Source organism: Babylonia areolata, chromosome 8 (assembly GCF_041734735.1).
Source record: "Babylonia areolata isolate BAREFJ2019XMU chromosome 8, ASM4173473v1, whole genome shotgun sequence".
Classification (NCBI taxonomy): Eukaryota; Metazoa; Mollusca; class Gastropoda; order Neogastropoda; family Buccinidae; genus Babylonia; species Babylonia areolata.
Window position 1 is genome coordinate 38,582,067 of NC_134883.1, and position 21,374 is coordinate 38,603,440.

Below are 21,374 nucleotides of genomic sequence, written 5' to 3' on the forward strand. Positions count from 1 at the left end.
ATTTTCAGGAAGAGGATTGCTGGAAAGAGACACATTCCCCCAAAACTGAGTAGCCTTCCTCCGACAATGGCAAGTTTTCAGGCCCACATCAAACGAGCACATTTTCAGGCTGTGCTGTGGCAAGCGGCAGGGGAGCCATTTCCTCCTGATCTGGATCCTGTTGAGTACGGATGGCAGCTACACCAGTTAACACTCCACCCAGCCCTTGGACTTGATGCTCAGCTGCCAGCTCCTGATGAAATTCTCAATTTGGTCAGATGCAGCTGTAAAACTGGGTGCAGCACAGTACAGTGCACCTGCACCAAAATGTCTGTTACATGTACAGCATTTTGCAAATGCAGAGGAACAATTGCCTGCAATAATCCAATGACTGTCATTGCCCCGCCCTACTATGAGGATACATGACCTGTCTTCAGACACCCTTCAGCCACTATTGATGTGAGAACTAGCAGCAGACACTGGTGAGTGTTCCAGTGTTTTCTCCCTGTTAAACAATTTAAGTGATTTTAATACAACGGTTTCAAGTGTTTTGCGGATCAGCACATTATATGAAAACTAGATGGCGGCCATCTTTATTTCTCTAAAGTAGCCATTTTATCGAATATTTGATGTGTATTTCATCAAGTGTGATTACTTTTCTTTCATTGCATGCTATTTAACTAAGTTTGTACATTTTTTATGTCTTTAAAAGCATGATACCCATCACAACATCTTTCACTCTAATTCAATTGCGGCCATCTTGGATTTTCACTTTTAGACAATAATGCCCAAAGTTTAGCGTCTGGCCTCCATTAGATTTGAAATCAGCAATGAAAACTCAGTTAGAATCGCCAAAGAAAAAAACTTTATGACGCAAAACAAGCTTTTTCAGCGGGCGCTTGGACTAAATCTCATCCCTAAGAAGTCGAAGGACTGGCTCGGGGACAGATCGCATTTCTCCTGGTTCGTGATGAAGCCCAGTTGGGAGCACAGGTCTAGAAGTCTGGCTGTATGACTGGGCCAGAATAAGCCAGTCGTCCAGGTACACACAGAGCCGAATGGACTCCGACCGGACGATTGACACCAATTCCCGCACCACCTTGGTAAACAGGAAAGGGGCAAGGGACAGACCAAATGGGAGGACAGAGAACTGGAACACTCTGTCCCTCCACACGAACCTCAGGTACCGGCGGGATGCCGGGTGGATGAGGATATGGAAATAAGCATCTTTCAGATCGATGGACGTCGCCCAATCGCCCCGTTGCATGGTCTCCCGAATCTGTGCCTGTGTGTCCATCTTGAATTTCATCTTGGGGAGGAATCTGTTGAGGGGGGAGACCTTTGGAATCACGAACAACCAGCCGTAAAAACCGGGGCCCGGGTCCAAGAGTTGAGATATCGCCCCTATGAGGAGTAGGTGCGATATCTCTTTCTCTAAGACGCTCTCCTGCTCCATCGACCTGGGCACATAAGGAGGAGGAGTGGATCTTAAAGGGGGGCGGTCCCCCACCCAAGGGAGCATGTACCCCGACTCTAGCACCGAAACAATCCAGTCGTTGAGTCCCAGAGCACGCCACTGATGAGCGTGCCGGGACAAGTTTCCTACTTGGAGGGGCTGAACGACTGGCGGTGCTGAATCGGGGCCCAGTCATTGGGGGTGCTACCTTCTGGCCTTGGGCATGGCCGGACGGCTTGGACGGCCATGAGGTGGTTTGTTCCTCTGCCGCTGATTCTGACCACGCAGCTTTGACTTAGGAGGCGAGGTATATGGAGGAGCCCTGGTGGCGGGTCTCTTCAATGGCATAGAACCCTGGCGCCCCTGGGAGGAGTGGGCTAAATATGAGGCCACCTCCCTGTTTGTCTCTGCCCTGTGGCTGACAAAATGCGGCACATACTGGCCGAAGAGGGAGTGCTGCTGTGCTGGGATGGACTGCAGGGCAGCCCTCTCCTCTACTGGAATGTTAGAGAGGCGGAGAACAGCATCCCACCACGCTAGCACAGTACTGAAGTGAAGGCTGGTAGCTGCGTCTGCAGCTGCCGTGAGACCAGACGCTACTCGATTGCCAAAAGTGTTTAACCTCGGGTCTGAGAAGAGGCCAGGCAGGCCAGAGGAAGGAGACTCCGTGTCCTGCTGAACTGGACGTTGTTCCCACAGCTCACTGGCTCTGTGGAGGAACGCGTCAAAGAAGGTATAAGCCGTGGAAACCTCGAGGAGGCAGCGGCGGGCCAGTTTGTCCCACTCTGCAAATGTCTTAAAGGGAAGAGTAGCTGAGGTGGGGAAGGTGGTGCGCTGTGAGACCAACATCCTGTCCTGCGCGGAGGGCTCTGCTTCCCTGTAGGCAGGGTGGTCCTGTGTGTACCAGGACCACACTCCTCCCTTGGAGGGATCTTTAAGGAACTTGCCTGGGGCAAAAGCGCCCGGGGCAGAGAGGGACTCCCTGCCTGGAGGAGGGATGGAAGCAGCACCCCTGACGGTGCGGGCTGGCATATTAAGCCACTCCTGAGCCATTTCTGGCACTCTGAGTCGCCTTGTGGTTCTGGAGTTAGAGTCACCTGACCGTAGGAGGGTTAAGGGTGACAAAGTTGCCTGAGGGACTGATTCAGCATAAGTGACCCTATTGGGGAGGGTCAGTTCGAGCTCAGCAAAGTCCGAGTTTGGTTCAGGCTGGTCCCTAGGGAGGCGTGGGCTCCATCTGTCGCACTGGGATGGGGGTGAAGAGTGCTCATCCGCTTGTTCGTCCTCATCCGAAGACAGGGGCTGTCCCTCTTGTTCACAGTCCATCCCCTGCTGGGTGCCATCCCAAGTGGATGTACCCACGGGGGCGTCCTGTGGGCTGTGGTCAGCCCAGCGGGATGAGCTGGGGCGATCCCGAGCATGGACCCTGGTCTCCTCTGTTATGTCCTTGACACCTGAAGAGGGTGGGGAGTGTGTGGACCGTAGGTCCAACCATGCTTGGGATGGTGGGTGCCACACCTTCTCAGAGAGAGCGTCCCTGGACGCCAGAGGGACCCACGAGTGCTGTGAGGGGACAAACACCCACTCATCTCCTTTTAGGACCGAGGGCTGGGTAGGTGGGAACGGCAGGCTCCCACGGGCTGAGCGGGGCCCCTCAGCTGCCGTCAGTCCTGAAAAGGAAGCCGTAGTGACTGTGGAGGTCACCTGCGTGCTGACAGAGGACCGATTCGAGGCTGTAGTGTTAATACTGGTCGAGGAGCTCGACCTGCCTGACGAGGAGTCAATCCCTCTTGTCGGGGCTGTGTGTGTCACTCTGTGGTCTGTGCTGGGTTGGGTCCGGTGGGGAGCGGACCAGGGGTTAGTCCCTGGTCCTCCCGGGAACCCAGCATGCACCATAGGTGCACCCCAGTACGGGTAGAATGGGGGATACCACCCGTGGGCACCAGCCATCCCGTGACCCCAGCCCCAAGGGTCACTGGCGCCTTGACCTCGCTGAAGGGAAAAACCTGGCCAAGTCGGAGGGAGGTCAGGTCCGACTTGGGTGTCAGACAGGCCGAAAGGCCGGCGGTCTGACTGCCCGGAACCGCCTGACACGCGCGGGACTCCCCCAGCAGGGGAGACCGGCCGGATAGCGGGAAGACCTGCAGAGCAGGTTGCCACGCGCCCCAAATCCCCTCCCGTGGGGAGACTGGGGTGGCTTGGCCCGGGGTGGGCAAAGTGGAGGTCCCCCCCCGGAACCAAATGTTTTTCTCCCCCAGAAGGAGGTGGGGGAGGGGGGTTGACCAAGAAGGGAGGAGGGGGAACAGCACTGGGGCCCCTGAGGGCCGTCTCCGTGTGGGGACCCGGGTAACTGCGGGGGTCGGCCTCCCCTTGGGAGTCCGCACCCAGCCGCGAGTTCCCACCACCAAGAGAGGATGTGCTACTCCCCCCTCCACCTGCCTCGCGCTGGGACACCTCGGGAGGCGACGCTCGTATCCCTTTCCCCCCGGTCCCCTTCATGACCGTTTTATCGGGACGAGCGTCCCCTCCGCGATCTGCGTCTGTAGACGCATCGCCGCGGTCCCTATCGGGAGAAATCATGAGCTCCAGGCCTGGGAGAGTCTCTTGCCGAGTATCTCTCCCAGCATCATGATCCCTGCCTTCGTAGGATGGCATACGAGGCATGGTACCGCGCGTAAGCACCCAGCGAACAATTCGATCCCCAACAGAGAAAGGAAAGACAGGATCGACTCAGAGGTAGAAAAATACGAAGGAATCGAGGGGGCCGAGTCGAAACGAGTACACAGAATGTAAGAACAATATACAGGCAAGCCGCATACAACAAAATAAGGCCAAATGAAAACGCTTAATAGCCAAAAAAAGTGTTAGACGAGACAGAGCGAAAACCTGACAAGATGGCGTGGAGAGCCTTGGCCAAAGGAATGATTCAGCGCTTATAGCTGTTAGAGGCGTTTGATTGGCTAAGAGCGGGCCAGACTAAGAGGGGCATCTTTTCACTGTTAGCCGCGCAAAATTTGGCTAAACAGAGCAAACCATAGGCCTAGTTTGCATCAGTTTGACATGGTACAGTATATGACACCAAACCTCATGTTAAATATCTTATGTTGCTATTTGGAAAATGGTCAACACTCTCTTTTTGTTGTTGTGCTCTTTGTGCAATTCCACAATGGTTAAATTCTTTGTATATCTGATTGTAAAAATCCCATGTTGATTCAAAAAGTACATGAATTTTGAAAATGATACTGCAAAAAGATCTGTATACTTTGTTTTTTCAGAGGATGTCGAGCTGAACTAAGGGCAAAACTAATTTTATAATCTTTGAATATCAGGTACAAAACAGTTCAGAGTTGCATGTTTAGATAGATATAAAGGCCTTTTATTTTTTTCTTGTGGTAGAAAGCTGGACAGATTAGTTTTCATTGACTGATGAGACTGAGCTTGATCAAATAACGTGCTGGGTGACCAGTCGCCAGTTGCTACCACCCTTTTTTTTTTTCTTTTTTTTTTTACCCATTCATTGCCATGGAAATAAGATTTAAGTGAAATCTATTTGCCAGGGGTTTTTTTCACAAAAAAGGTATATACTTTAAAAAAAAATTCTGTGGGCTTTGTTATTGGAGAGAGGCCCATAAAACTTAAAGTATATATTTTCTGAAAGGTCAATGAAAAAAGAATACATAACACATGATCTTTTCTAATTTTACATATTTTCAATGACATGCATTTGTTTGAAATCAGTGTTCTGTTTTTAGTCACATTTTCAACTTTTTCATTACAAACATTAGTCAGGTAATGCACAATAATACATTTTCAGAATAAATGGATAATACCTGTACACAAAAATTTTACTAGAAAAACCACAATAAAAAGAGACATATACGCAACATATTGTGACTACCCTAAGTGATAACATATAGATGTCAGGCCACGCCCCCTCAGTCTCCACCCCTTCCTCTCCCATCCCTCTAAAACAGTCACTTTATCCAGTTCTCATCAGACCATGTTGGCCGAGTGCCAAGAATATAGCTCACACTGTGTACAGCTAATAATTCGGTCACTTTCTGTTGTCTGCTCTGTCCAGCTGGCATCACTCACTGATAGTCATATCTTGACTAGTATCTTCATTGCTTCCTTTATTTATATCAAATCATCCGATAAAAGTTCATAACTGTCTTCTCTTTCGAATTAACCGATTCAATTCTTTCTGAGCATCAGCTAAAGAAAGCAATCTTGGTTGATTTAATGCACCACGATTGCATGTCTCGAGTAAGATGTCTGACATTTTGCTGAGCTAGCGAAGAGCCAGGCAAAACACTACAGCAGTAACCCAACCAATCATTCAAATCAAGGAATTCCTCATGACGCAGATGGGGTTTCTAGCTATGAATAGAATCTAGATAGATTCCCCAAGCTAAAGCTACCAGTATTTTTGTCAATGAACTCAATACAAACCAGGAAAAAGTCAGAATATATTGATGAGTTCTCATCATTGTGGCAGCAAAGCGTACACATTTGCACTGTCATATAGGCAGCCTAGGGGTTAAGCAAACAACTTTTTTTTTTTATTTGTTGGAGTGTTTGTTCCCATGTTCTTCATTACTTCATTATAATTTTGTTACAAGGAAAAAATGCTGACATACTTGCTGGCCAATGGTATTTAAGTGTCAAAGTGTCCTTTTTATTGTTGAAAATTGAAGAATGTTATTCTAAACAATCGAAAGATTACCATGTTGATCAATGTGAGTTTCTGTAAAATGAAATTAACAAACCTTTAATTTTATGTGTGGTTAGACGCATGTTACTACACAAATTATGGTGCTTAGAACCTTGCCGACCACTAAAGCCATCTCAAGGCTAATATTACTATACAACTGAGTTTGTGCATATACAAAGCCTGCACTAACATTTTCATTAAAATTATTTCCACAATAAATGAAATGACCCTTTGCCCCTCCCTCCCATGCCATAATCACCCTCCACAAACTGTTCGCTTTTCATTGAAATGATTTATACAATACACCCAATAGTCTTCCTTTCATCCCACATTCCCTTCCTCCCCACTCCAGTTAACCTTGGCTCCCCTTCCTCACTGTGCGACTCACCCCCATCATAGATTTCCACAGGAATGTGAACGCTGGAGAAGCTGGTGTTGATTTTCTGTTTGAAGCGCACACTGTCCATCAGAACAGGGTCCTCATTTTCGTTCTCTGATCTCTTCATCGTCTTGGAGTTGTAGTAATGCACCTGTTCTTTCTGCACACACAAACACATACAACACATGCATGGATGATAATCATGTCTGACCATGACCATCAAAACAGCATATAAGGCAACTGCTATTTCAACTATCTGTATTAGAATTTGACTATAGTGGGGAGTGTCTTGCCTTAGCAACATCCCCACTCTCTTGGCCAAGAGGGCTTTTGGACAGTCAGCACTGGGATGGTCCCCAAAGGCAAACTAGTCCACAAGGCTGCAAATGAATTCCCACTGCAACACGTACACACACAAATACCACAAACACACAGAGGCACACACAGATATGCATTCATGCATACACAGAGACACATGTTTTTGCACATGCATACAGACACACACACAGAGATACATACACACACTAACATATACACACATATTCACATACACGAAGAAATAAAAACAGGTATAATAATAACAACAACAATAATCATAATATAAAAAAAAGACAATAATGATGTACATCTGTATAGTGTTCTTTCTAGGAGCTCAGGATGCTTTACATGAAAAAAAAAGTTACCAATAACATAAACCACTTGTGACCACTGTCTTTCCCCCACTGCATGAAAGCATATCTGTTCAGATGTATTTTGAGGCCAGATTCCAACTGACTTTTTGTTTCAGCATGACAAAATTGGAAGGGCAGTTACTTCCAGGTGACAGGACGAAGGTATAAAAAAGAATGCTATCCTTCTGATTTGATGGTTACAAAGTAAGATACAAAGAACAACAGTTTATCTGTTACATTTGATCACAAGAATGCACACACCAATCCACATTCATGCACACACACACAATGACACACACAAATGTGCTATACAGCATACACATGCACTTAAACACACATGTCCAGGTCCACACACACTATTTCATTCTGAAGTCAAGTCAAAGATTACAATGAAAAAATCTTCAGATATGTTTGCACAATTAAATCGCCCCAAAATTAAAACACTCACTTTTTCATTATTTCTATCCAGTGCCATTCAATTCAGATTTTAACTGCTGACAGCTGCATGTGATTCTGTTTTGCAATGCTACAGCCTTTTCATCTGTGAAAACTTTCATAAGATCAAGCCAGATCAAGCAGAGACAAGGAACAGAGAGAATTTTAACTCGCTGACAACTTATCGGTGGTGCCCCTTCAGTCCCTGACTTAAGGGATAGAAGAAGATGATGAACAAGACAGAATAAAACCATTATGGAAGACATATATCTTCCAAATTAATATACTGAATGAACAATCAGTAATTTCACAAAACCATCCATGCTACTAATCACTTGCCATTCTGCAAATCTTTGTCATTTTCTCTCTTTTTTCCATTCACGAAAAACAATAAACAACTTAGGGAACTGAGCGGCATACATATCATCTGTAAGCAAGTGCACCACATTGCTGTTGTCCTGGTAACTGTGTTAAGTCCAACAATGCTTAAGAGATGGACACATTTTACTGAGGCAGACCTGCCAACCCCCAGTGAGACTTGATAGAAACATTTTGAACTGTGTCAGCAGCAAACGCCATTTGTCAGTAGCACACCAATACATCTCCTGCAAAAGACACAAACATGTGCACATAATGTAAGGCCCATTTATCTATGTTCTGCTGCTGATCCAATGAACTCGTGTGAAAAATATTTCTCTATTGCAGTTATCTTTGTTCTCACACAGATCTGGCATTGCTGCTGGCTGGAGACATTCATGAAACTACTTTCCAGAATGGTCTGTTACACTCACTGAGTGGTATATTGTGCTCCACCAGGGACAAAACAAATATTATTTCAGCGTGGATTGTATGTAGTTCTTGTGGTGAAATATTTTGGTGACTTAACAAATCAGCAGCACTTGGTGTTGCAGTACTGCTATTCAACAATGGAGCACATGAACAAAGAAAACAACGATTTCTAGATAACTCAGACACTTTTCTTGCAAGTTCCTTCCCTTACACCATTGTCCGTTCGTTCTGTCGTTTTCATGTGCTGCATGAGAAGTTAGTTACGATTGGCTGAAATTTAGAAATGTTAACACTCATTGGTTGAGACAAAACTTGGTGAACCCCACTTTGTTTGCCTGTAAATGTCCCTTCTCAAATCAGTCCAGGGGAGAGTGGGTGGGGAATTTTTTTTTCCATCTCACCAAGGGGTTTTCTACATAAGCATAACAGCATAGCAAAATGCACTTGACCATGGCAAATTCCACTCACAATGTAGCAGTTGGCAGGCCTGCAAAAGACTCTGTAATTTCCTATGCGCATGCTCTCCACGAGTCCTTGTAACCCCTAGGGTCTATATTCAGAACACAATCTCTTATGAAAAAAAACCCTGTAACACCTGTAAGCTTAGAAGAAGCAGGAGGAACAGAGAAACAAACATGCTATTTCTTCAACTCAGCCATGTAGCCATGTAGGCCTCCTTCAGTTATGGCTGACCATGGACAGAGTATATCCGACCAAATGTAAGGTGTTTGTGGATGGATGGATGGATATAAGCCTGGGCAATGTAATATGGAAGACAGGCTGTTGCCCATGCAGCTTGTCCCCCCCTCTCCACCTCGCTGACAGATCCAAAGGAACGGCAAGGCTGTTACGTTTTGGTGCCAACACAGCCGCAGGAGCTGCCGGAAAGTGACAAAGTTTGACATCCAACCACCTTAGGGGCCCCGCACCGGATTTTCTGTCAGGGTTTACTCCCTTAACTAGGTGGCCACAGGTAGCTCTCCAGAGCTGGCGCCCTTTGATGGGTCATTTATTTCCACCAGGGTGTCTAGCCACCCTCCTCACTATCCTCCTGAGAGAACTAGTGGGAGTGCTGATTTAGTCGCCAGCAATTCGACCCTGTGACACGCAGTACTGGGATCCATGTTACCAGTAGCTGATATATCTATCTGACCTGACAGACAACTCAGCATACTTAATAATAATAATAATAATAATAACGCAAACTGACACTTGCACTACCCAGGCAGGGAGCTCAGGCAGGGAGTTTGTGCTGTTTACAATAAACATTATACACACAAGAACATGCATGCATAAAGTACAACCCTACACGAATAAGCCTGTGCAAATACATTCATGCAAACACACCCACCCACCCACACAACCAGCAAAGTTACATTTTCATACAATTACTCAGAATCAATGAAGAAAGTGTGACACCAGGCACAATCTCCACCACAACTGCCTTTCTCCTCCAGACACACAAACACCAGTCTCCACTCCAACAAATCTGTAGTATTATGATGTATACACATGGCTTACTTTTTGTATTAACTGTCCTTAATGTGCAAAATGTTCTCCAGTGTATCAATGTGATTTCGTGCGATATCTTCAAATACTTGAACTTGTCTCTTCAGAAAAAAAAATGAAGTATATGCTTTATGATTGTAAAGTGAGCTGCACAATCACATTTGAATTTCTCTTGAGAGATAATGAAGATGACTGGAAAAGGTGACTTGACATCGCTACCAACCGGTTCAGACAGTCTTTATCACTTGGGAAACAGCAATTTTGCCACAGAAAATGAAGCCTGTTTGCTCAATGGACTTCATCTCTCTGTGTATATGTATTTGTGAGTGTGTGTGTGCATACTATGAAAGATGGAGCCTATTTTTATTTTGTATCATATTAGTATTAACCTCTTATGCTGTGCATCTATATAAATATACAGATGTGTTAATGCCTGTATGTTCTTATCAATATGTTAACTCAACAACGTCTGGTCGGCTGCCGATTTCTGACGCTATTCCACTCACTTGAAAGCGTGTCGGATGCATTGTTACAACAGATTTTGATCTTTTTTTAATGTTACTGATCTTACTTTAAGGGCGATAACTCACAATTTCTAGATAACTCAGACACTTTTCTTGCAAGTTCCTTCCCTTACACCATTGTCCGTTCGTTCTGTCGTTGTTTTCTTTGTTCATGAACCGGACAACCCAAAATCACAACAGCACATGGTTTTCAACATGGCGGTACCAAGCTGAAACCGATTCATGCGGAATATAAGAATGGCTCAAGCACTTGAACTGATTCATGAAACCGGGTCTGATGATGAAGATGCTGTTGTTGGATTGTTCGACAATGCAGGTGATGAAATTTCGGACTCTGATTCTGAGTATATTCCTGATAAAATTGACGACGAAGTGGCAGACACTAACGATGACAAAGGCGGAATGACCGGTCAGCAAAACTCGACACCAACACGTGCGCTTGTTGCAGTGGCTGATTCTCCAACTAATGGAGAAGAATCCGAGGAGATGGTAATAGATGAGAACAATCTGTGCATTGTGTAAAAAAAAAAGGGTATGTGTGGTGTTTTTTCCTATGAGTGTACAGTCCGGCAAATGTTTTTCAGTGCGTTTCAAGACTGCAAGCAGCAATCAGTTTTTTGTTAATTTTTTTTCCAATATACTCTAATCAAATATCTTTTTTTTTTATGCAGCATGCATATATAGTATCATAAGCACATGAAACCAAGAGTACAGGAGTGTGACTGAACCAGTGTAGGAGGATTCAGAGCATGAAGTGGATTACCTGTGTTAAAAAAAATTGTTGTTTTCCTGCCAATGTGTATCATATTGGATTACCTATATCATCAAAACCATGTGGTTCCTTCACTTAAGGTAAGCATTTTTAGTAAATTCATTGTTATATCTGTCCACTGGTATGTGTTTTATGTTTGTAGAGTGAGTGGTTGATTTTTTGTGATTTTTTAAAAAACTGCTTAAAATAGTGCGATTATCAGTGGAAACCCGGTCATCTTCACTACAACATGATTGAGTTAATGTGATTCTTGATGTAAGAGCAGACACAAAAAAATCCCTTGTGAGGGATTAATAAAGTGATATTGTATCACAATGTTTTGCATTCTACTGTACTGTAAAGCCAAACTGTCCTTTCCGATACTTTTAAGACCACTATACCTTGAGGTTTTGTGTGAATTGTTTTATATTCCATTGTATTGCAGTGCATTGGACCTTCAAAACCACTATACCTGGAGTTGACCGATGAAGGTGTAGTTCTTGGCAGCCTTCTCTGCTACATCCACCAGTTGCTGCACACAGCATATATTTCATCACTGAAACCAAAGAAATTTCCTAGCACACAGATGTTAAATACAAATTCAAAACAATGTCATAAAAAATTATGTGTGATGTCAACAAAAACATGTTGCTAAAGTGTAACGCAGAAAAACTTACTAAACTATGACAAAGCTCCTTTCCCACACCTCACCCCACTCCTTAGCAATGTCCCCACTCCCTGCCAACCACACATCTCCTGACAAGAAATAAGTTTAATCACCCTTAAAATATTGAAAACAAAGTGCAAAAAAGTTTAAAATCCCTGTCATGACCTGAACACTCACATCCTAGTCTGAAACTTTTATCCAGTGACAAAGACTCAACAAAGTTCAGGATTACCCAGTTTTACGAAAATGTATTTTTCAATTGCTCAGTGTGACAGGCACAACATCCGAGTGGTTAAAGATTTGGACTTTCTATCTGAGTGTCCTGAAATTGAATCTTGGTCTAGGAATGTAGTGGGTTAAGAGTTACCTTATTTTAATCTTCTTCAGTAAACTTGAGTTCAAACTTATCTGTATTTGTATTTCTTTTTATCACAACAGATTTCTCTGTGTGAAATTCAGGCTGCTCTCCCCAGGGAGAGCACATTGCTATACTACAGCGCCACCAATATTTTTGTATTTTTCCTGCATGCAGTTTTATATGTTTTTCCTATCGAAGTGGATTTTTCTACAGAATTTTGCCAGGAACAACCCTTTTGTTGCCGTGGGTTCTTTTACGTGTACTAAGTGCATGCTGCACACAGGACCTCGGTTTATCGCCTCATCCGAATGACTAGCATCCAGACCACCACTCAAGGTCAAGTGGAGGGGGAGAAAATATCGGCGGCTGAGCTGTGATTTGGACCAGCGCGCTCAGATTCTTTCGCTTCCTAGGCGGACGCATTACCTCTAGGCCATCACTCCACATATATGGAACTAAATCAAATTCCATTCCAACACAGACCTTGCACAGTATTTTTTTCCACTTTCTTTTGGAATGTCCTTGCACAGTATTTTTGGCTTCAGAAGTCAGCCAAAAGCGAAATGGAGTCTCCAAACTTGTGATGTCACAACCTCATGCAGAATGGCGCCCTCCAAAACTACTTGGAGCTTCACATTTAAATAATTGGATGAGCCATAACTGCCTAAAATCTAATTATGTAAGCCATAAGTCCAAACCACTTTATGATTAAAAACTGGAACTCATCACTTATACCAGTCCACAAGTGCTGTCATTCATTTTCAGACTTACCACCTCAAACAGTGACGCAGTGTTCTGATTCCCAACCAGACAAAAAGAAATAATCAATGAAAACTGCAAAAATAGTTAACTTGTGTTCTCATCAAGTAGTGTTCTGATTCATAATCAGACAAAAGAAATAAAGACGAAAACTGCCAACATAAAACTATTCCCACTCTACCCGAAGTGCATCCATCTTCTTGCTGAGCATCTTGGAGAGGGTGTGCGCCATCTGTTCCACCAACTTCTGTGGCTCCACATCCCGGAACTGAACCCCTTTCAGGGTGGCGTTGTCCTTGTTGAAAGCCTGCACACACACACACACACACACACACACACACACACACACACACACACACACACATCATTTATGCAAATCCAGCTACTTGCCTTGGGGGTAATAATGAAGAAACAAAAGTAACAAAGGAAAGAAAAGAAGAAGACTGATTGATATGGAAAAATATACAAGATATAAGACAAAAAATGATGTAAAAAGAAAGAAGGAAAGAAAGACAGATAAGATAGGAAAAAGAGAAAGAAAGAAAGAAAGAAAAGATGTTGATGTGCACCTGGCAGGTACTGAAAACTCTAATTCTGTTACCCGATATTCACCTTCACCTATCCCATAGTCTTGTGGACCGTTGGGGTGCCACAGGTGATCTGGCAACCAGCATCCTCCAATCCTCTCGGTTTTCTGAACTCCTGACTGTATCGCTCAACCTCAAGCCCGTCCATTCTGGGATGTTGTCCTCCCATCTCTTCCTCTGTCTGCCTCTCCTTCTCCCCCCCTTGCACTGTGCCCTGCAGGAATGTCTTGGCAAGCCCTGATGATCTCGTGACATGGCCATACCATTTGAGCTTGTGTCTCTTGACCAAGGTCAACAGGTCTTCGTAGGGCCCAATGACTTGCCTGATTCTGTTTCGAACTTCTTCATTCGTGATATGATCTTTGTAGGAGATGCCCAGGAGTCTTCGAAAGCATCTCATCTCAGTGGACTGTATTCTCTTTTCTATTTCAGCTGTTAAGGTCCATGATTCACATGCGTACAAGAGTATTGATGTCACCAGGGTACGCATCAGTCTGATCTTTGAGCCGAGTGCAATGTTCCGGTCGTTCCAGATGTACCTCAGTTTTGTGAGTGCTGCTGTCGCCTGTGCAATCCTGGAGAGTACTTTGGGTTTGGATCCTTCATCTGTCACAATTGCTCCCAGGTATTTAAAGCTGTGGACAGTTTCTAGCTTCTGGCCATCCACTCTTATGTCAGTGCTGATGCCATTGGTGTTGTTGGTCATCAGTTTGGTCTTCTCTGCACTGATCTGCATGCCATAGGCTCTAGAGGTTTTATCAAGTGGTCCACTAGCTCCTCTTCTTTTCCTGCTAGGCCATCAATATCGTCGGCGAAACGTAAGTTGGTGACTGCTCTGCCTCCGATGTTGACTGTTCCTTTGTGGTCTTCAAGTGCATCAGTCATGATTCTTTCCAGGAAAATGTTGAAGAGAGTTGGTGAGAGCAAACAGCCTTGCCTCACTCCAACTGTGGTTCTGAACCAGTCCCCTATGTTACTGTTGAAGTAGACTGTGCTGGTGGCTTTGTTGTAGAGGTTCTGTATCACTCGGGTCAGGTTGGCATTGATGTTATACAACCTCGTGGTGGCCCATAAAGCTGCATGCCATACTCGGTCAAACGCCTTCTTGAAATCCATGAAGACGTGGTAGAGGTCTTGCTGATGTTGGAGGTACCTCTCGCACAGTATCCTGAGGTTGAAGATTTGCTCTGTTGTACTGCGCCCTGGTCTGAAACCTGCTTGTTCCTCTGCGATGATCTTCTCCGCTTGTGGCTTCAATCTATTTAGCAGGATCTTTAGCATGACTTTGCTGGGATGGCTTATTAGGCTGATCGTGCGGTAGTTCTGGCACTGTTGTAGATTGCCTTTCTTGGGGAGAGTGATGATCAGTGACTGGGTCCACGGTGTTGGCCACTCCCCTGTCTGCCAGATCTTGTTGCAGATGGTACCTGATATTACCACAACATAAATTCTGAAAATGAACTCTGTTCCTTAAAGTTAAACGGAACGCTATACTGTATACAGTAAGCTTTCCCAAATTACTGAACATGATCATGAGGACATAACTCTGAAGGAACTTGATCACTTAATCTCTGTAGTGTCACCTGATGTCTCTGCCACCTGATAGTTAATAATCATCTTAACAGTCGCCATGAATGAACTTTGAAACACATCTCTCTCGGTAGTTAGAAGTATTTGGACAAACACAAGAACCTCTGTTTCCTTAATCTCTGTTACCTGACATATTACTATATCGGTATATGACAAACTCTGAATAAATTACCAGAAAGTTAAAAGGAAAATGATCACTAGACCTGCTGCTAAAATGACATTTTCTTAAAAAAGGCCAACTGTTAAAGAAGATTATAATATCATCTCTCTCTCTCTCTTTTTTTTTTTTTTTTTTTTTTTTTTTTTTTTTTTTTTTTTTTACTCAGGACCCTGTTTCACACAGTCACAACAAGAGACAGAATTTGTACAGAATTTGGGAAATACAGATCACTCAAAAGAAAGAATGATTATTGGGATTTACAAAATGTAAATATATATATATATGAAAAATGTGGTTTCTCCATTGCAATGGGAAATCATTTACAGCTTTGTCTTTTGTGGAGAACAAGGAGGCACGATTGCACTGGCTCATAGTACTGCAGCCTTGGGGGCTACTTGGCCTTTGGGAACCATCCCAATGCCGACCGTTCTAAAACCCTCTTGGCCAAGAGAGTGGGAATGTAACTTGGACAAGACAGTCTCCACTATAGCCCAAATAGTCGGGACAGCAGTTGCCTCCTCTGCTGTTCTGATGGTCACAGTAGAACACGACTGACTATCATACACAATGAAAAATGCTGAAAAACAAATATTAAAAAATCCAGATAATGATGCTTTGCAAAAGGAACTGTTGCAAACAAAGCATCATTCTGAGATATTTTCTCTTTAGAAAACAAATGGAGCGCAAATAAGAGCACATGAGAAATGGGTAGAGGAGTTAAAAAAAAAAAAAAAAAAAAAAAACCCATAAGAAACTTTTTGGTTCTGGAAAAAATTAGAACAAAGAAAATAACTGTGACTATCTAGATTGGAAAATGAAAATGGTGAAATATTAACAAATCAGAGATATATAATACATGAACAGGTCGATTACTTCTCCAGACTGTATAGTCACAATACTGATATAGGAAATAACAGATCAGACACATATAATACATGAACAGGTCAATTACGACTAAAGACTGTATAGTCACAATACTGATCGAGGAAATAACAGATCAGACAGATATAATACATGAACAGGTAAATCACTTCTAAAGACTGTATAGTCTAAATACTGATATATTTACATATAGGATTAGGAAATACTGAGGAGGCAGTAAATAATTTTATAACTAACAAAACTTTTCCAAAATTAGATGAAGCTGAAACTAATTCATACGAAGGGTTGATTACAACAGATTACAGCACCCACCCACCCACCCCCTACCCCCCACCTCTCCCTGACACATAGCTCATTTTTCATTTTTGTTACATATTGTTTGCTTTCAGCTACATCATGTCAGACACCCTAACAGTTTGAGCAGCATTAGTTCTAAAGTTATACATTATCATCATTACTATTAATATTGTTATTATTATTACTATTATTATTTTCAAATTTAGCATTTGACACTACTGTACTGATCACCAAATACTCTTTTTCCATGTTAAAAAAAGTATACTTTTGGCATTTGTTCTACAGCACTCAAATGGTTCAAATCTGAATTGACAAACAGGAAACATTGTGCCTGTCAATAATTTCACATCCTCTCCAGTCCCTCTTCTTTTTGATGCCCCACAATGCTCAGTTCTTGGTCCCATTTTACCAATTATGTATACCGCCCCTCTGTCTGGTAACATCCAGAACCACACTGTTGCTCATCAGTTGTTTACAGATGACACTCGGGCAAAAAAATCAGCCCCACCAGAGAATGCACAAGAACCTCTCCATGTTCTGGGGAAATGTACTCATGATAAAATGCTGGATGCACAATGACAAGTCAAAACTTAATGATGATAAAACAGAGTCTATTCTCTTTTTTGATTCCTGACCTGCCTCCTCCTTGTAGTCTCTCCATCCTCAGTTAAGGTAGGCTTCCAGGATATCCCCTTCACAAGTAATGCAGGAAACTTAGGATTCATTATTGACTCTTAACTTAGTATGAAATACCTGTGACAAAAGTTTGTCAAACTGCCTTTTATGAACTCAAATGAATTAGATCAATCTGAAGATACCTCACAGATGATGCAACAAAATCATGAGTAACCTTGTGAGTTATTTCCAAATTAGATTACTGCAATTCTTTGATAATACTTTAATAGGTTTAAAGCCTTCTTCTGTCATAGAACCTCTTCAGACAGTCCAAAACTCAGCTGCTCATCTGATCTTGAAAGCTTCTTGCAGACAACCATGCACTCATCTTCTAAGTTACACTGGTTTACAATATCTGAAAGAATAATGTTTAAAATTTTTAGCTTGTATTGTAATATCTTTCAATTCACTGAATGGTTCTGCATCATCATACCTTTCTGACCCAGTCAAAATTTACAGTCCACCCCGCCCTGGCTTATGTTCTTTGTCTGATACATATATATATATATATATATATATATATATATATATATGTGTGTGTGTGTGTGTGTGTGTGTGTGTGTACATGTTAATCATGTGAATCACGGACGGTCTACAAACGCCACGCCAAAAAGCTGAACTGTTTCCACACCACCAGCCTCAGAAAACTTCTCGGCATAAAGTGGCAAGAGAAGATCCCTGACACAGAGGTGCTCACTCGTGCAAACTTGCCCAGCATCTACACCATGTTGATGCAGGCCCAGCTGTGCTGGGCAGGCCATGTAGTTCGCATGCCAGACCACCGGCTCCCCAAGAAACTGCTGTACGGCGAACTCCAACATGGCAAGCGCTCCCATGGAGGCCAAGAGAAGCGCTTCAAAGACACTCTGAAAGCTTCTCTGAGGGCCTTCAACATCAGCCACGACACATGGGAGCTGAATGCAATGGACAGACCAAAGTGGCGTTCAGCTGTCCACAAAGGCGCCAAATCCTGTGAGGCCAACAGAATCGCTGCAGCAGAGCAATGCAGACAGGCCAGGAAAAGCAGTGCCAGCAAGTCCCTGACAGCTGCCACCATCCCCTGCCCACACTGTGCCAGAACCTTCCGGGCGCAGATTGGCCTGACCAGTCATCTGCGCACCCACAGAGCCCAACCCACCCACCCCCAGGATGACTAGATGGTCCTCGTCGATCCTGACGGACGAACCACATATGTACATGTTTGAAAATCCACATCACAGACTCAAGTCCCAAGTTTCAGAGCATTTTTTCACTATGGCCCTTGGTTTTGGAAATCCCTACCACAAAACATCAGACCGTTCAACTATAAATTATTTCAAGTGTAATCTTAACTCACTCAGTATGGCCAGTCCTCTCTTCTCCTCTACACAGACCTTTCGGATGTCCAGTGGGTGTCTCAATGACCCAACCTTTAGCTTCCGTCGTCAGAATTGTGGTATTCTTTGTCAACATTCACCTCTTCAGTATAACAGCCTTCCGCTTGCAATATTTTGATGGTGGCAATTGAGGTGAAACGCTGTTAACGTTGTCTCTTTCGCCGTTCGTATGGAGAGAGTTAAAACACTTGTTCAAACAATATCTTTAAACTGTAGGTGATTCTCTCCCTAAACTGTTTTTGTGCATGTCAAAATGTTTGTGTGAGGGGTGAGATGCTGGGGTGAAGTGGGAGATGCGTGTAAGTTATGTTACACTTTTTCTTAATAGTAGTTTTATAGATTTTTTATCTTAACATTTTATAATAGGGGTGAGGTGAGAGAGCTGTGTGAGTCGTGAGTGATGTTCCACTGTTTTTAAAATAGTTAGCAAATTTGCATCTGATCATTCTTTTTATCATATTCCTGTATCTTATCTATAACAGGTGTATTGTTAACTCACTCGGGACGACAAGTTTTCTCCTTTGCTTTTCCCCACACACGGCCCATTTGTAAGGGTTTGGAAAAAAATTACAAAAAATACAAAATACTGTGTAAGAAAATGAAACTTTCAGAACTGGTTTATTACGTGTTGAGCTATTACATATAAAAAAATCAAATTTCTCATCTTATTTTTACAGTTTTGCCATATGTAGAAAATACTGCCAATTTTTCACCCCAAATCACCATACCCATGCTCGCTTTCTGCATTAAATTCGCTTTCTTCTTCGTCATCATCCACCTCTTCAATGTCCGACCCTTCAGTTTGTAGCATTTCAAGTACTTCGGCAACCCAAAAACATTGCCGTCACTGCCTTGTTCGCATCACAACATTCTGAGAAGAGCCCGCTTTGCTGACAGGCTGGCACGCGAGCAGACGACCGGTCAGTGACTTTGTCAGCGTGTGTGCGAGACAGGCCACACATCATAGACTAACCAATCATACTGTTCAATTGTGGAGTGACCCAGAATAGCGCACTCTGCTTGGCTAATCACAAAATCACTTGTACAGCGCATGATGGAATTTTACTTTCGGAGAATGCTATTCCATTCCTTCGTCCGAAACCGAATACATTTTGTGCAGGAATGCGTGAGCATTCCTTCGTCCGGAAAGAGTTAATGCGCTTAGAGCCATAGGGTAAATGCTATACAAATGTTACTATCATAATTTCTTTTATTTTTATCTTATTATTACTATTGATTTCATTACTATCATTTTCTTTTCTCTCCTCATTATGTAAGCTGAACAGAGAATGCAACAATATCGATAAATTAATTCACTGCATCAAAGAATACATGTGCCAATATGTTACAACCCTCCTGTTATTCTGTACCATCAGCCATCAAAAGACAGAAAAATAGTGGTTCTGTGCAGTTCCACTCTTCTTTGTAATCCATAACCATATGACCATTGTGCAGAATAGAAGAGCAAGTGAGTGTCCTGTTCACTTCACACTGGTTCCTGACCAGCAGACCATACTTTCCATTTCCCTACAAGTAACATGTAAAGTTGGTAAGCTGCAGATGTGACAGTGTGACAAACACACTTCATTCTGCCACATCTCAGCCATGCCATAATGACCATTGATTTTCTTCTGACAATGGATATTATTCAGCTGTTTTGTTGCCAATATTAATTAAAACAACACAGCACCTGGTTCAGTCTCTACCAATTTCCATCCCCTTTTTCCACTTCAACATGCAGGTCTGTCATTGTCAACCAAAAAAAAAACCTGCTTAAATGTGTGGTGCAGAAACTTACAATGTGTACAACTGCAGCAGCAATGTGTACAATATGTACAGTATACCAAAGTAGAAACATGATACAAACCAGACTTGTTACATGGTTTTCACAGTGCTAACTATACATTCCTGAGCTCCAATACACTTGTTATAACAATGCACAAAGCAATGTATGAATAATAAACTATTTCTCCCATAATATCAATGAGTGTTTCAAACTATCATATTCTAAATGATTATCACTTTTCTTTGTTTATTCTTTGTTGTTGTCTTTTTTTTTCCCAAGGCCTTACTAAGCATGTTGGGTTACACTGCTGGTCAGGCATCTGCTTGGCAGATGTGGTGTAGCGTATATGGATTTGTCCGAACGCAGTGATGCCTCCTTGAGCTACTGATACTGATATCTTAAGAAATTAAACACATGTTCATGAAAAGTAAAACTGTGAATTCTTTCCTAAAGTTGGTGTGCATTAATAATCAGGTAAACTTTAAAATAGCATATATATCTTTTTCACAAAATTAAAACAAATAAAAGTTCACATTCAAGGTTCTTCCAAATCTATATTTCTTTCTTTTTATTTTGTTGAACTCCTCAGACGATTCAACTTACTACATCAATGGCGTAAAATCCAGACAGGCCATTCAACATGGGAACCAGTTTGTTGTTGAAAGCTGTTGCCCATAACTTCACTCTGCACACAGTCCAACAGACAGGCTTTGAACACTCTTGTTGCATCAATAATACATCAGATAGTGGTGAGAAACCTTATTTTGTTTTTGGTTCAAATCAATACTGCATCACAGACTTTTTTTTGTTGTTCTTTAACTTAGACACTGTGCTTAATCGGCTCTCTGTCCACATTTTCATGTGTGTAAATATGTAAAAATGTTGGGAAAATTGTTATGCATGTGTGCATATATATAAATTTACATCTGCACACACACACACACACACACACACACACACAAAGTCATGTTTCAGCAAGCACATGCGAGTCTGTAACCTAATTTGCGTAAGAATGTGGTAAGCATGCAAC

General features: G+C 42.9%; 1 protein-coding gene across 1 annotated transcript in view; it reads right to left on the bottom strand.

The window, feature by feature from the left end:
* LOC143285280 (voltage-dependent calcium channel subunit alpha-2/delta-2-like) overlaps positions 1–21,374 on the bottom strand; it is a 63,193-nt gene that overhangs the window by 29,429 nt on the left and 12,390 nt on the right. Inside the window, exons 2-5 of the mRNA XM_076592539.1 lie at positions 20,948–21,029; positions 13,173–13,298; positions 11,680–11,739; positions 6,538–6,688 (exon numbers count right to left, since the gene is read on the bottom strand). Of these exons, the coding sequence (XP_076448654.1) occupies positions 6,538–6,688; positions 11,680–11,739; positions 13,173–13,298; positions 20,948–21,029 (419 nt within the window). The remainder of the gene's footprint in view (positions 1–6,537; positions 6,689–11,679; positions 11,740–13,172; positions 13,299–20,947; positions 21,030–21,374) is intronic.